This window comes from Nerophis ophidion, linkage group LG02 (genome assembly GCF_033978795.1).
Source record: "Nerophis ophidion isolate RoL-2023_Sa linkage group LG02, RoL_Noph_v1.0, whole genome shotgun sequence".
NCBI lineage: Eukaryota > Metazoa > Chordata > Actinopteri > Syngnathiformes > Syngnathidae > Nerophis > Nerophis ophidion.
The window spans coordinates 31071410-31088487 of record NC_084612.1 but is presented as its reverse complement, the minus strand read 5'-3'; the positions used below and the strand labels follow the sequence as shown (position 1 = coordinate 31088487).

General features: G+C 44.1%; 1 protein-coding gene across 1 annotated transcript in view; it reads left to right on the top strand.

Annotated features, from left to right (window-relative positions):
- The window catches only part of fes (FES proto-oncogene, tyrosine kinase), a 70569-nt gene that overhangs the window by 40186 nt on the left and 13305 nt on the right, over positions 1 to 17078 (top strand). Inside the window, exons 11-17 of the mRNA XM_061881427.1 lie at positions 11348 to 11419; positions 12113 to 12184; positions 14539 to 14727; positions 14814 to 14936; positions 15050 to 15103; positions 15368 to 15486; positions 15562 to 15656. Coding sequence (XP_061737411.1) covers positions 11348 to 11419; positions 12113 to 12184; positions 14539 to 14727; positions 14814 to 14936; positions 15050 to 15103; positions 15368 to 15486; positions 15562 to 15656 — 724 coding nt within the window. The remainder of the gene's footprint in view (positions 1 to 11347; positions 11420 to 12112; positions 12185 to 14538; positions 14728 to 14813; positions 14937 to 15049; positions 15104 to 15367; positions 15487 to 15561; positions 15657 to 17078) is intronic.

Below are 17078 nucleotides of genomic sequence, written 5' to 3'. Positions count from 1 at the left end.
TAGCGGACATCCATTGTTTAATTTCATTAAGACACGCTTCCAACTGACTACAGTCCGGCGTGTTGGTCAGCTTTAGGGGCATGTAGAGTTGGGTGTCATCAGCATAACAGTGAAAGCTAATACCGTATTTGCGTATGACGTCACCTAGCGGCAGCATGTAGATGCTGAAGAGTACAGGGCCAAGGACCGAACCCTGGGGAACTCCACAGGTTACCTTAACATAGTCCGAGGTCACACTGTTATAGGAGACGCACTGCATCCTATCAGTAAGATAAGAGTTAAACCATGACAGGGCTGAGTCTGAAATACCAATTCGTATTTTGATACGCTCTAATAAAATATTATGATCGACGGTATCGAAAGCAGCGCTAAGATCGAGGAGCAGCAACATAGATGACGCATCAGAGTCCATCGTTAGCAATAGATCATTAGTCAGTTTTGCGAGGGCTGTCTCAGTCGAGTGATTTGCCCTGAAACCGGATTGAAAGGTTTCACATAGATTGTTAAACGCTAAGTGCTCATTTAGCTGCTCTGCAACAATTTTTTCGAGGATTTTCGAAATAAAGGGAAGGTGAGACACCGGTCGGTAGTTTACCATGAGGTCTGGATCGAGGTTAGGTCTTTTAAGGAGAGGATGAATAACCGCTTTTTTGAATGCAACGGGAACAGTGCCCGAGGAAAGTGATAAGTTTATAATATTTAGCACTGATGGACCTAATAATACAAAAAGCTCCTTGATAAGTTTCCCAGGAAGTGGGTCAAGTAAACATGTTGTTTGTTTTATTCCATTTACACGTTGTAACAATCCTTCTAATGTTATTTCATCAAAACGAGAGAAACTATTTTGGATATTTGCAGTATCCGCCGTATATACAATCGTATCTGTGTTACTATAACCCCGTTGTAGCTGGGACGCATTGTCTTTAATCTCCTTTCTAATAAGTTCAATTTTCTTATTAAAGAACTTCATAAAGTCATCTGCCGAATGGGTGGAGCTACTGGAAGGAGTCCCTTGTTGGGTTAGCGATGCTACTGTACTAAACAAAAATTTTGGATCGTTTTTATTAATGCGGATGAGATTTGAGTAATAATTAGTTTTAGCTAAGGTAAGCATGCGTTTATAAGTTATTAAACTATCACTCCATGCTTGATGGTGCACCTCAAGTTTAGTCGTGCGCCATTTGCGTTCCAGCTTTCTACATAATAATTTCTGAGCTCTAGTTTCTTCAGTAAACCATGGCGTACGCCTTTTTGGAGCCTTTTTTAACTTCAGCGGTGCTATACTATCAATGGTTTCGCGCAGGGCGTTGTTAAAGTTGTTAGTGAGGTTATCAATAGAGCCCACATACTTTGGGAACGGTGCCATTACCGAGGGCAGTAGGTCCGCAAGAGTCGTCGTTGTGGCAGCATTAATGTTGCGGCTGCTATAGCAGTTATTATTATTATTAGCTTGCCGAACATGAGTCTGAACTTCGAATTTTATAAGGTAATGATCGGACATTACTTTAGTATACGGGAGTATCATAACTTTGGAGACGGTGATACCTCTGACAAGCACTAGGTCTATCGTATTACCGCTGCGATGCGTCGGTTCATTTATTATTTGTGTAAGACCACAGCTATCAATTATAGTCTGGAGCGCCACGCACGGTGGGTCCAATGGGGTATTCATATGGATATTAAAGTCCCACATTATAATTATATTATCGGCGTGCGTCACTAGATCAGCAACAAACTCTGAGAATTCATTAATAAAGTCCGAATAGGGCCCTGGGGGGCGGTAGATAACGGCCATGCACAGAGGCAGAGGTGTGGCAGACTTCATAGAAAGCACCTCAAACGATTTATATTTATTATTTAAGTTAGGACTAAAGTTAAAGTTTTCGTTGTATATTAGTGAGACACCCCCTCCCCTTTTGAGGTGACGGGCAATATGCGCATTCGTATAGTTAGGAGGGGATGCCTCATTTATCGCAAAAAAGTCGTCTGGTTTAAGCCAGGTTTCGCTAAGACCGATGACGTTAAGGTTGTTGTCTCTAATGACCTCATTGACTAATAACGTTTTGGGAGACAAAGATCTGATGTTTAGAAAGCCCATATTATAGGTAGTGGGCTGTTTTAAGGAGTTGTTGATAAAATTATCCGTAGTAGCAATATTAATAATGTTGCGTTTATTATGCGCAGTGTACTTAAAATAATTACGACCATATCTAGGAATTGATATGACGGGAATTTTCAGATTGTCTACTTGGCGCTGCGATAAACTGAACGCATCATAATTTGCCACCTCAGTAGAACGCATGTCTAACTCTGACGAAGTCATAGACACAGTAGAAAAAACATTTTGTGAGTTGTGTATTATTCTACGAAAATTGCTATGTGTACAGGGATCATCCAGCCTGGCGCTGGCTAGTTCTAACTTAACTGACTCCATACCCAGGCTAGCAGGCTCTGTAATTGCCTGTGACCGGGCTTGCTCTAGTGCAGTTAGTCAAATGTGGCTCAATGCGAAGTCTATGTTCCGAGACAAGAGGATAGCGCCTTCCTGGTTAGGGTGAAGGCCGTCTCTCCTCAGCAAGCCAGGTTTGCCCCAGAAAGAGGGCCAATTATCAATAAACGTAAATCCCTGTTGTCTGCAGAAGCTATCCAGCCACCTGTTAAGAGAGACTAATCTGCTATATCTCTCATCATTGCCTCTCCCAGGCAGGAGGCCAGAGACAATTACTCGATGCCTGGACATCTTTCTGGCGAGATTACAAGCCCTGGCTATGTTTCTCTTTGTAATCTCTGATTGTCTCATCCTAACGTCATTGGAGCCAACGTGTATTACTATATTCGCATAACTAGTGGTGCGGTTAGCCTGCCGTACGTGCTTACTAGACCTGTTGCGAGTTAGCTCCCTAAGATTAGCTTCAATGTCAGGTGCTCTGCCCCCGGGAATACACTTAATTGTGGCTGGTTTGCTAAGCTTTATGTTTCGGGTGATGGAGTCCCCTATAACTAAAGTGTGGTGCCCGGTAGACTGGGGTGTAGGACTAGCTAAAGGGCTAAATCTATTATGCGTCTCAACCGGTACACCGTAGCTTGTAGGCCGATTAGGGCTGCTACAAGCTGGGCTAGTTAGCTCGCTACAGCTAACGCTAGCAGATGTGTCCGCAACATCTAAAGTTACGAAATTACACTGCTCTAACTGGCGGACACGGCTCTCTAGCAAAGCCAACCTATCCATGAGTAAAGTGCACGAAGCGCAGGAAGCCATACTCACAGAAACTTTCCGTCGCCGAGTGGAGTGCCAGCTGTCTTCGGGAAGTGGTGGTCTCGGTGGCGGGGGAGAAGCTTCCTTCAGACCGGCGCTGCCTTTCTCCGCTAGCCTCGTTAGCTTAGCAGCTAGCTAGCTGAGGGCGAAGTGGTGAGACAGAGATCGGGTGATTTGCAAGTTAAATTGAACTATTAAATATGTTCGATAAGTTGTAAATAAAGCTGCAAAACAGTCAAAATCACACAGATAGAACGATACTTAGCTTTTTTTTGCAACAAGAGCAGTCAGCGAGCAGTCATTCACGTTGACCCGGAACCGGAAGAGATATACAAATATTTCACTTCACTAAAAAGTGTCTGTGACGGACTCTTACCGTCGTGCAGGTTCCCAGGACCAGCAAGGAAGGAAGGACATGGTTTTGAGCAGTTTGACTTTATGTTTTATTCTTTTATTAAAACCTTTCAACTTCCTTTTCACCTTGCTGCGTCGTTGTCTGCCTCTCGCCCTTTTCCTCTCGCATGCAGCGTCCGCTTCCTTCTTCCCCCTTCTCTCCGCTGCAGCCCTTTTACACCTCGCGAGGAGATTAGATTATTCCGCCCAGCTGGGCGCCCCGCGCACCTGATCATGATTGCGGCGTCGCTCCCAGCGTGCCCCGCCTCTCCGCTCGCTCTCCGTCCCCGCCTCCTCGCCGCCATCTTGGGCCGGGCTCCGGCGTGCCCGGCTCCGCCTCTCCACAGTGTCCTTAACAATATTTCTGTCTAAAACAGCACATTTGTCAATATAAATATCCATCCATTTTTCTATTGCTCGCCCCTGTCGCGGTCGCTGCGGGCTGTATCAATCAATCAATCAATCAATCAAAGTATACTTATATAGCCCTGAATCACGAGTGTCTCAAAGGGCTGCACAAGCCACAACGACATCCTCGGCTCAGATCCCACATCAGGGCAAAAAAAACCTCAACCCAATGGGATGACAATGAGAAACCTTGGAGGAGACCGCTGATGTGGGTGAATTGGACGCCGAGTAGATCTAGCATTATAGTGTGAGTCCAGTCCACAGTGGGGCCAGCAGGAGATCATCTTGAGTGGAGACGGGTCAGCAGCGCAACTGATGCACAGATGAGTAGCCAAGACCAACTACACTTTGGCGGAAGGCAGGGAAGTATCAAATAATTATAGTTGCATATTGCACACATTCAAAATAGCGCAACAAGGATCCTGACAAGAGTGCGCAAGGGTGATCATATCACACCCATCCTCAAATCATTTCACTGGCTCCCTATTACATCCCGGACCCAATTCAAGATTAACCTGCTAACGCACCAATGCATCTACGGCAATGCCCCCTTCTACTTCAAAGACCTAATTTCCCCTCAACCTCCTACCCTCAACCTCCGCTCCTCAAACACCAACCTCCTCAAACCCATCAGGACAAACTTACAATCAATGGGCTGCCGGGCTTTCTGCTCGACCGCACCCGAAATCTGGAACGCTCTCCCCGACCATCTTAGAGCACCACAATCGGTTGACCGTTTTAAGAAGGGACTAAAAACCCACCATTTTAGCACAGCTTTTATCTAATTTCTCTGCCTTCTTGTTTTTAAATACACTGCTTGCCTATCTGTTTCATCCAGTGCTTTCATGCTTTTATTTCTATTTTTATCTGTTTCTGTTTTATCTAATGTTTATCTAGTGTGAGTCATGATTTCATTTCTATTTAAATTTTTTTATTATATATTCTAACTTTCTATTTTTTTTTTTATTTACACTTTGTAGCACTTTGAGATTTTAACAAATTTAAAGTGTGTTACAAATGTAATTCATTGTTATTTTATTATTATATTACATACATATAAAGGTTGTCTGAGGTAGACACATATTAGAAAGTACCAGGCAACAAACGTGTACACATCATTCAACTTACTGTGTCATGAGCTTAACATCATGAACTAGTATGTAGTAGTAGTAGGTGTTGGTATCCACTTCTTTTCAATTTAAAGACAGCATACATTTGTCGTAAAGTTAATGTTTTTCATATCTATCTTCCTTTTCTAAGTAACTTCACATGATCAAACCTTTGTGAACATTCCACACCACAAAATAACAGAAATTTGTACAATAGTTCATGCTGATATCGTATCGGCTTAAAATCACTTTCGACCAATACTCCAGTATCAGTATCGAATCGGAAGTGAAAAAGTTGACGGCCCTCGTATCTGTACATGACATAAATGTGGACTGTTGTCACTTTAGTCTGACTTTTGTTACACTTGGGTGTCATTGTGCAAACATGTAAAAGTGTTCCTGAGAAAGGACTACGCACATAATCACCTCTTTTGTTAGCTTTGTGTATTAATCTATCCAGTGTTTTCAACAAATATGACACATCTGAATAATAAATGGCAGCTTTTATAGGCGGCTAGTGTGAGGATTTTGATATCCAGTCGTAAAAAATAACTACTTAAGAACATTAGCACTTTAGTGCAGCTTTTAATTCTTTACAAAATGGCCTCAATACTCATTTGTACTGCTGTACTTGCAATGTAACATAATCAATTCTGCTAAATACACCGGAGATGTTGATAAGCATCCCAAACTGTAAATATTATATAATAAATGACAAGCGGTAAAAATGGATGGATGAAGTCACATTAGCATCGTAACTAATTACCCATTCATTGAAATGTATTGAGCGTTAACGATCCCCAATACTCACCTCAAAAATGGAGCTTATGAACTGGCAGTTGTAGTGCCAGCCTGGCCCTTGTCTGACAGTGGGCGCTATTAAGCCATCCTAAAAACCACAAGTGTCAAACTCTAGGCCCGGGGGCCATGTCTGGTGCTCCACATATTATCTGGCCCGAGAAAGCCTGAAATTGTATATTTAATATTGCAACACATATTATATTATCCAATATTTCAATCATCCATACATCCGTCTATTTTCTACCGCTTGTCCCCTTTGGGGTCGCGGGGGGTACCAGAGCACATCTCAGCTGCATTCAGGCGGAAAGCACCCTGGACAAGTCGCTAAGTCTCCTCTCTGAGCTGCCACCCTATCGTGGCATAGGAGTTGTGTGTCCCAATGATCCTAGGAGCTATGTTGTCCGGGGGCATAAAGTCTCCCAAGGCAAACAGGTCCTAGGTGAGGGCTCAGACAAAGATCAGCTCGAAGACCTCTATGAAGAAGAAAAATCATGGTCCCAGATTTCCCTCGCCCTGACGCGGGTCACCGGGGCCCCCCTCTGGAGCCAGACCCGGAGGTGGGGCACGATGGCGAGCGCCTGGTGGCCGGGCCTGTTCCCATGGGGCCCGGCGGGGAACAGCCCGAAGAGGCAACGTGAGTCATCACTCCAATGGGCTCACCACCCATAACAGCGGCCATAGAGGTTGGGTGCGATGTGAGCTGGGCGGTAGCCGGAGGCAGGGCACTTGGCAGTCCGATCCTAAGCTCCAGAAGCTAGCTCTTGGGACGTGGAACGTCACCTCACTGGGAGGGAAGGAGCCTGAGCAAGTGCGCGAAGTGGAGAAGTTCCGGATGGATATAGTCGGACTCACTTCGACGCACAGCAGGGGCTCTGGAACCACTTCTCTCGAGAAGGGCTGGACTCTCTTCCACTCTGGCGTTGCCGGCAGTGAGAGGCAATGGGCTGGGGTGGCAATTCTTTTTTCCCCCCGGCTCAAAGTCTGCACGTTGGAATTCAACCCAGTGGACGGAAGGGTAGCCTCCCTCTGCCTTCGGGTGGGGGGACGGGTCCTGACTGTTTGTGCTTACGTACCAAACAGCAGTTCAGAGTACCCACCCATTTTGGGCACACTCAAGGGAGTACTGGAAAGTATTCCCCCGGGTGATTCCCTTGTCCTACTGGGGGACTTCAACGCTCATGTTGGCAACGACAGTGAAACCTGGAGAGGCGTGATTGGGAAGAATGGCCGCCCGGATCTGAACCCGAGTGGTGTTTTGTTATTGGACTTTTGTGCTCGTCACAATTTGTCCACCACCATTTTTAAACGTAAGGGTGTCCATATGTGCATGGCACCAGGACACCCTAGGCCGCAGTTCCATGATCGACTTCGTAGTTGTGTCACCGAATTTGCGGCCTCATGTTTTGGACACTCGGGTGAAGAGAGGGGCGGAGCTTTCTACTGATCACCACCTGGTGGTGAGATGGTTGCGATGGTGGGGGAGGATGCCGGACAGACCTGGCAGGCCCAAACGCATTGTGAGGGTCTGCTGGGAAAGTCTGCCAGAGTTTCCTGTCAGAAAAAGTTTCAATTCCCACCTCCGGAAGAACTTTGAACATGTCACGAGGGATTTGCTGGACATTGAGTCCGAGTGGACTGTGTTCCGTACCTCTATTGTCGAGGCGGCTGATTAGAGCTGTGGCCGCAAGGTAGCGGTGAGGGATGCCGTCAAGCTGGTGAAGGAGTCCTATCTGGTTCTTTTGGCTCATTGGACTCCGGAGGCAGTGGACAGGTACCGACAGGCCAAGCGGTGTGCAGCTTCAGCGGTCGCGGAGGCAAAAACTCGGACGTGGGAGGAGTTCGGGGAAGCAATGGAAAACGACTTCTGGACGGCTTCGAAGCGATTTTGGACCACCATCTGCCACCTCAGGAAGGGGAAGCAGTGACCTATCAACACCGTGTATGGTGCGGATGGTGTTCTGCTGACCTCATCTGCGGATGTTGTGGATAGGTGGAAGGAATACTTCGAAGATCTCCTCAATCCCACCAACACATCTTCCTATGAGGAAGCAGTGCCTGGGGAATCTGTGGTAGGTGCTCCTATTTCAGGGGCTGAGGTTGCTGAGGTAGTTAAAAAGATCCTCGGTGGCAAGGCCCCAGGGGTGGATGTGATCTGCCCGGAGTTCCTTAAGGCTCTGGATGCTGTGGGGCTGTCTTGATTGACAAGACTCTGCAGCATCGCGTGGACATCGCGATTCTGGATTGACAGACCGGGGGGGTGGTTCCTCTCTTTAAGAAGGGGGACTAGAGGGTGTGTTCCAACTATCGTGGGATCACACCACTCAGCCTTCCCGGTAAGGTTTATTCAGGTGTACTGGAGAGGAGGCTACGCCGGATAGTCGAACCCCGGATTCGGGATGGACAGTGTGGTTTTCGTCCTGGTCGTGGAACTGTGGACCAGCTCTATACTCTCGGCAGGGTTCTTGAGGTTGCATGGGAGTTTGCCCGACCAGTCTTCATGTGCTTTGTGGACTTGGAGAAGGCATTTGACTGTGTCTCTCGGGAATTCCTGTGGGGAGTGCTCAGAAAGTATGGGGTATCGGACTGTCTTATTGTGGCGGTCCGCTCCCTGTACGATCAGTGTCAGAGCTTGGTCCGCATTGCCGGCAGTAAGTCGAACACATTTCCAGTGAGGGTTGGACTCCGCCAAGGCTGTCCTTTGTCACCGATTCTGTTCATAACTTTTATGGACGGAACTTCTAGACGCAGTCAAGGTGTTGAGGGGTTCCGGTTTGGTGGCCGCGGGATAAGTTCTTTGCTTTTTGCTGATGATGTGGTCCTGATGGCTTTATCCGGCCGGGATCTTCAGCTCTCACTGGATCAGTTTGCAGCGTAGTGTGAAGCGACCGGAATGAGAATCAGCACCTCCAAGTCCGATTCTATGGTTCTCGTCCGGAAAAGGGTGGAATGCCATATCCGGGTTGGGGAGGAGACCCTGCCCCAAGTGGAGGAGTTCAAGTACCTAGGAGTCTTGTTCACGAGTGAGGGAAGAGTGGATCGTGAGATCGACAGGCGGATCGGTGTGGCGTCTTTAGTAATGCGGACGTTGTACTGATCCGTTTTGGTGAAGAAGAAGCTGAGCCAGAAGGCAATGTTCTCAATTTACCGGTCGATCTACGTTCCTATCCTCACCTATGGTCATGAGCTTTGGGTCATGACTGAAAGGATAAGATCACGGATACAAGCGGCCGAAATGAGTTTCCTCCGCCGTGTGGCGAGGCTTTCCCTTAGAGATAGGGTGAGAAGCTCTGTCATCTGGGAGGAACTCAAAGTAAAGCCGCTGCTCCTCCACATCGAGAGGAGCCAGATGAGGTGGTTTGGGCATCTGGTCAGGATGCCACCCGGACGTCTCCCTAGGGAGGTATTTATGGCACATCCAACCGGTAGGAGGCCACGGGGAAGACCCAGGACACGTTGGGAAGACTATGTCTCCTGGCTGGCCTGGGAACGCCTCCAGATCCCCCGGGAAGAGCTAGACGAAGTGGCTGGGGAGAGGGAAGTCTGGGCTTCCCTGCTTAGGCTGCTACTCCCGCGACCCGACCTCAGATAAGCGGAAGAAGATGGATGGATGATTGATTGATTGAAAGAACAGCTCACGGGCTATTCTCGTTCTTTTCATCATGTTTCCGGAGGTCAAAGCTACCAATTATCTGGTGCCGCGCTTCAGTCATAGCTTTGCCAAAATCTAACAAACCCACTGAGGAGCCAAAGTCCTATAGGCCCATCCCCCTGCTTTGTGTCCCATATAAGATCCTGGAGAGACTGATCCACTGCCTCATCGAGCAAGTGGTGGACTCACAACTTTCACTGGAGCAAGCCGGCTTCCGTCGTGGCAGATCAACAGTGGACCAAGTCACACTACTCATCCAGGACATCGAGGACAGCTTCCAGTACAACAACAAAGCTGGAGTAGGGTTTCTGGACCTCAAAGCCGCTCATGACACCGTGTAGCAGAGAGGACTTCATCTAAAATTGTTGAGAACAATCCCAAATCAGCAAACAGTTTATCATGGAGACCCTAAGTAACTGTAGCTTCAGCCTACAAACCAGCGATGGCCAGCCTAGTAGGCTCAGAAGGCCGAAGAACGGGTCCCGCATGGCTCTGTCCTCTCGCCAATGCTGTTCAACGTGTATATTCATGACCTGCTTAACATAACATCCGGCAGGTTTGGCTATGAGGACGACTTAGCTATTATGCTCCCCTTCCCAACATGGCAGGCGATGGTAGATGGCCTCAAACGAAATATGGGAATCCCGGATGATTACGTCCAGAAGTGTCACCTGCAACTCAGCATGGGCAAAACAGTGTCTGCAACGTTCCACTTCTACAACCAGGGAGCAAGAAGGGAACTGGATGTGCATGTCGGCAAGAACCGTCTGGAGTTCCACTAAGTTCCCAAGTACCTCGGTTTGCGCTTACACCGGACACTCTCCTAAAAGCAACATCTGGATGAAGTAAAATCCAAGACAACAGCAAGAGTCTCAGTATCCGCCACCTGGGAGGTTTCACTGGGGGAGCTTCCCCCCAGACCCTACACATATCAACGCAAGCCTTGGTCCTACCTGTGGCTGAATACTGCGCCCCCATCTGGAGCAGAAGTCGACACGTAAACAAGGTTGATACTGTCATCCACAGTGCCCTCACAGATAATAACTGGTTGCCGGAAACCGCCTTCTGTGTCCCACCATGGTGATAATCGCCCTGGCTAGGCTCCAACAGGATGCAGCTACCCTCTCGATCCCCAGCTTGGAAAAGCAAAAAGTATGAGTGGCACATCCTGCACAAAGCCACAATAACACTGGCTCCTTACGACAAGGCAACACAAGAGATGCTACAGTGTATCCCTGAGGACCTGTCCAGAGATGCCTGGTTGGCAGCTTCCTGGAAGCAGTCATGGGAGACGGCTGGGCGCTCCCGCATCCAACAAAACATCCTAAAAGGACAAGACTTCCCACGCCATCTATGGACCCTGCTGAGCCGCCTGTGAATTGGATTTGGATGCTCGAAGTCATCTATGAAGAATTGGGCCTTCCAGACAGTGTGGCATGCGAGTGTGGCGAGTCTGAGCAGACTGCCAAGCACTTCATCACCGGCTGCCCCCTATACACAACATGTGGATCATCTTTAAGATAAATTTAAATTATGTAACCATTTACTGTGATTGATGGTGAATCATCCAAATTCAAAGGAGTGATTAATCTGATTAAAAAAATATATCATTTGACAGCACTAGTAAAAATATATAAGCACATTCTATGTTGCCTTTGTCTAAACAATGAACTTGCATATGTGAAGATGTTCAGTTTGACCTGCATGTTTTTCTCTGCATCTGCTTTTCAGGACAACAACCAAATGCCATCCAAGCTTTTCGGGAACGGGTTCAAAAACTACCTGTTTCATCCCAAAAGTGATGTAAGTCAAACACTTTATCACAAATAAGTTTAATATACATCAGGTGCGCAATCTAATGAGTTCGAACAGAGCAACTGTATTAATTGGTCGTTCTAGTTGTAATGTCACCTATTTGGTAGTTGTTTATTTTTAACAGCGCTCCTTAGAGAATGCCACCGTGGTTAACTGCCCAGGTAGCCGTTTTTAAAAAAAAACAAAAAAAAACGGCACTAGCTATATTTCAGCAATTCTACTTTTCTAAAATAATAACGCTCACTTTTGACGGACAGTCAGAAGTACAATATTATTTTAACAATTTGTTATTGTGGGTGTGATCTGCTGTCCGCACCGTACTGAGAGTGCCAATCAAAACCCAGCGTTATTATCTTTTGTAAAAAGCAGAACATCTCTTAAGAAGGGGCGGGTGTACCTAATGAAGTATCAAGTGTGTATTAATGTTGCATCAGTCTCTAATTTGTTAAACCATATAGTAAACAATTCATCATCTTTTGGTGGTTTCAAAAAATGCCAGCAATGCCACTTTCACTTTCTAAAGCTCCTAAAGGCAGCAGAGGGTTAGGTTGGACAGCACTAGTAAAAATATGTAGGCACATTCTATGTTACCTTTGTCTACAGTGCTTAATAAACAATGAAATTCCATATGTGAAGATGTTCAGTTTGACCTGCATGTTTTTCTCTGCATCTGCTTTTCAGGACAACAACCAAATGCCACCCAAGCTTTTCGGGAACGGGTTCAAAAACTACCTGTTTCATCCCAAAAGTGATGTAAGTCAAACACTTTATCACAAATAAGTTTAATATACATCAGGTGCACAATCTAATGAGTTCGAACACAGCAGCTGTATTAATTGGTCGTTCTAGTTGTAATGACACCTATTTGGTAGATGTTTTTTTTAACAGCGCTCCTTAGAGAATGCCACCGTGGTTAACTGCCCATGTAGCCTTTGTCAAAAAAACAAACTAAAAAACCTCACTAGCTATATCAGCAATTCTACTTTTCTAAAATGATAACGCTCACTTTTGACGGACAGTCAGAAGTACAATATTATTTTAACAATTTGTTATTGTGGGTGTGATCTGCTGTCCGCACCGTACTGACAGTGCCAATCAAAACCCAGCGTTATCTTTTGTAAAAAGCAGAACATCTCTTTAGAAGGGACGGGTGTACCTAATGAAGTATCCGGTGTGTATTAATGTTGCATCAGTCTCTTTTTTGTTAAACCATATAGTAAACAATTCTTTTGGTGGTTTCAAAAAATGCCAGCAATGCCACTTTCACTTTCTAAAGCTCCTAAAGGCAGCAGAGGGTTATGTTGGATTACTATTTGATTTGTTGACAGCATTGACCATGGTGCAATGAAAATAAATTCAGTGACAGAAGCCCTGTGCACAGAGGTGTAGCACCAAATTCTGGGCTCCCATACAAAAGACTACAGTAGGACCCTCCATTTTACACTAAATCCAATGTTGCTGCCCCATCCACACCAAAAACGAGTTAGTGCATGGTTTTGATTAAAACCATCTTTTTTAAAACACATATAAAAACCTCAATTAGGATTTTATTTTTTCAAAGATGGGATAAACATTAAAGTGGTGAGAATATGGATTTTGATAATCATTTTTAAGTCACTTAAATTTGATTTTAATATGTTAAGTTTTTATTTACTTCAGAGTGTGAAGTAGACAAGCTGACACACATAATATTGTTATCAGTGGATGATATAAATCACAATAATACATCAATATTATCATGATTACCGTATGTTCCGCACTATAAGGCGCACCTAAAAACCTAAAATTTTCTCAAAAGCTTACTGTGCGCCTTATAGTGTGGAAAATAAGGTATATTATTATTATTAGTGCACTTACTTGAGGTTAAGTCTCCACTCTCCCCCTCTCTTTAAAACCAAGTGGAGTCTGTGTTTCTAACTGGAATTGAGGGTACTTGAAAACAACAAAGTGATGTGGAATGAGATGCAAAAGTGTATCTTGTAACTAACTTTCTGCTACGCTGCCCTTTACAGATTTATTATATTTAAAATTTTACATTTGTTCAATCACCTTATCATTGTTCCAAAACGCTGGAGATGTATGTGAATGTTTAAAGGTGAGCTTTGACGACGTAATGATCAGGGGCATAGCACCAAATTCTGGGCCCCCATACACAAGACTCAAAAAAGGCCCCCGTCCTACCCAAAACCCAGACGTCAATGACCCATATACACACACTTAGTATGTTTACATGCACAAAAAAAAAAAAAAATTATATATATATATATATATATATATACTGTATATATATATATATATATATATATATATATATATATATATATATATATATATATATATATATATATATATAAATAAATATTTTGCATGAGATTTGGTTTAAAACCAGCTTTTTCTCCCACTGTCTTTAAAACCAAGTGACGTCCCTCTTTCTAACTTTAATCAATGGTCTTTGAACGCACTACAGTAATGTGCAATGAGATGCAAAATTCAAACCTGCACATAACTTTCTCCTATATTGAAACAGATATATATATATATTTTTTCATATATCTTTCTTCTATCACTTTATCCTTGTTCCAAAATGTTGGTGTTGTGTGTGAATGGTGAGCTCTGATGACGGTATGACATCTGCGTTCAGCAAAGTGTTCGAAGTAATGTTTACCTATATCTCTCCAGGTGAAAGGAACTGTTAAGCCATTTAAATATTCCTAATTTGATTGAAGAAATACTTAACTTTCACAGCTATATTTATTTCATATTAACATTCATAATGTATTTCATAACCTATATATTAAAATGGCAGAAAAAAAAAACTTTGCATAAACCCAAGGGCGCCCCTGTGCTTGTGGCTCTGATACAACAGCCCCACTTACACTGTATTCAACGTTCCTGCAAGTGCATGCTTATTTGTATTTAAATTCAGACAAAAGTGGAATTAAAAATGCTATAAAATAATATGACAAGGGTGCCCAAGAAGGTCAGTGCAAGTAAACATGACACACTTTCCTGCCAAACATCTTTAATTACAGCGTTCAAAATCCTTTTTTTTGTTTATTCTATGATTGACATAATCTTTACGGACTCATCTTTCCTGTGCGCACCAGCTCAAGTCAGTGGATCGTCCCCTGGAGCAGCAGACCTGGTACCACGGCGCCATTCCCAGGCTGGAGGTCGAGCAGCTGCTTCAGTGTGATGGTGATTTCCTCGTGAGACAAAGTCTAGAAAAACAGGGTTATGTGCTCTCTGTCCTCTGGGAAGGATCCTGCAAGCATTTCCTCATCCACAACACGGCCGTAAGTGACCTCCTAGCATGGGATGACAAATGTCCTCTCAGGTATTGAGCTCACTCTCTCTGTGAATGCTTTTGGATGTGATGAAGAATCAGTACCGCTTGGACGGGGAGAGCTTCTGCAGCGTCCCGCAGCTGATCCATCATCTACTGTCCTCACGGCAGCACATCACTAAGAAGTGTAATATACAGCTGAAGAAACCTGTGCTTAAGGTACTGCATCGTTTTTGCCTCTGCGTCATCACTCACTTAGCTCGTCCTCTAAGATAAAAATACTACCCCTTAACTGCTTAATGGCTCTCTTGCTTTTTGCTCATTTATTCTAGGACAAATGGGTCCTGGAACACGATGATGTTATATTAGGAAACATCATAGGGCGGGTGGGTAAGCTGAACATTGACCATATTTTTTGTGCGTTAACATTTTCACTTTCGCTTAATGACGCCTGATGTTTTTTTGGTGCATGTACGTGCAAGATACAGGCATATAATAAAATACAGTCCTAAATGTAGCTGGTGTGAACTTTGACCCCAGCTATTGCAAACACTTCAAAATCTGCAGGTGTCTGTCCGGCATAAAACAGACTGTACTAACTATGAACATTGATGCGTTTCCAAGTGATTACTGGTGTTTTGCCCGCACAGGGTAATTTTGGGGAGGTGTACAGCGGAACTTTGCGCTGTGATAACACTCCTGTAGCAGTGAAGGCCTGTAAGGACAGCCTGGCATTGGAGCAGAAGAACAAGTTTCTGATGGAGGCCCGGTTAGTAAAAGACTGCAAGATGACATGATTTCACACTCAATACTCATCATACTGTTGCTCTGTTCTTGTCTGCAGGATCCTCAAACAGTACGATCATCCCAACATTGTAAAGCTGATTGGCGTGTGTACACAGAAACAACCCATCTATATTATAATGGAACTGGTTCAAGGTATGCATACGTTGACGTGGTGCAATTTACTAGGAAATAGTGCTAAAACTGTGCTTTCAACACGTTGAAAAAAGTGACTTTTTGGTGCTGTAAACTCTAAACTCTATTAGAGTAACTGTCATAATGTATACCTAATATTTTTAACATTCAGTAAGAACTAGAGTTTTTTAAGTAAAATTAAACATTTCATTAACGTAATACATGAATTATGGGGGAAGAGGAAGTGTTACTTATGTTTCCTCATACTATTTAAATGTTTAATAGTTGTACGTACGTAAACCTAAAAATATTACATAAACTTTACTCTGAAAATCCAGTGTTTTGAAACGCATGCACGACGACGCATGCGCACAGCACAACAGGCTCTGGCCGACTGGCTCTGCTCCGGCCGTTAGGATCACTTCACAGATTACTGCAAGGTGGCATTATGGGTAATTCTTATCTTGCGTTTACATTGTGTTACAGAGTCGATGTTCATCAGAAATGTATTTGGTGTGAGTTCACAGAGTGTGGCGCATATTAGTAAGAATGTTAAAGTTGTTTATATCACAACCATCAGTGTAAAAGGTATGGCTGTTGATCAACTATGCATTGCAATCTCGTATCAGATTCAGCGAAAAGCATTCGTCCATCGGCACGTAGACAGCAAGGAGTAAAAGTGGGTGCGAATTAACACTGAAGATTAATTTTACCTAACCACCGGGACGCGGCAGCAGAATAATTATATATTAAAGTCTAACTTATCACGCTCAAATTTTTGCTGCATGCCATCGATAAGCGCAGGAGCGTGAAGAAGTTTAAAAATAATTAGTGCTCCATTGTCTATTCAAGGAAATATGGTATAAAAAAATGTACTTTAAGTTTTGAGTAAAATGATGTTCCTGCCGATGAAAAACAAGTAGACTACTTAATTTGTTTAGATAAATATAACTTAAAACTTTGATGTAATTAGGTAACTGTTACTTAATATCTTCACAACTGTTATGTTATATGGTAAGTAGAATTTACTTGATATTGGCAAGTGAGTGTTACTTGATATTGCGGCATTAAATTTTACTCAAATCATTTGCGTGCAAATAAAATAATTTTTTCAAGTAAATCTTATGAGTTATTTTTTTCAGTGCAGCAGCCATGGCATAATGAAACATCCATCTATTATTTTTCTACCGCATGAGCCGTTTTGGGGTTGCGCGGGTGCTGGAGCCTATCTCAGCTGCATTCAAGCGGGAGGCGGCGTAGACCCTGGACAAGTTGCCATCCCATCACAGGGCCAAAACAGATAGACAGACAACATTCACACTCACATTCACACACTAGGGCCAATTTAGTGTTGCCAATCAACCTATCCCCATGTGCTTGTCTTTGGAAGTGGGAGGAAGCCAGAGTAAATAAAATACTATTATGCAATTTGCTAAAAAACAT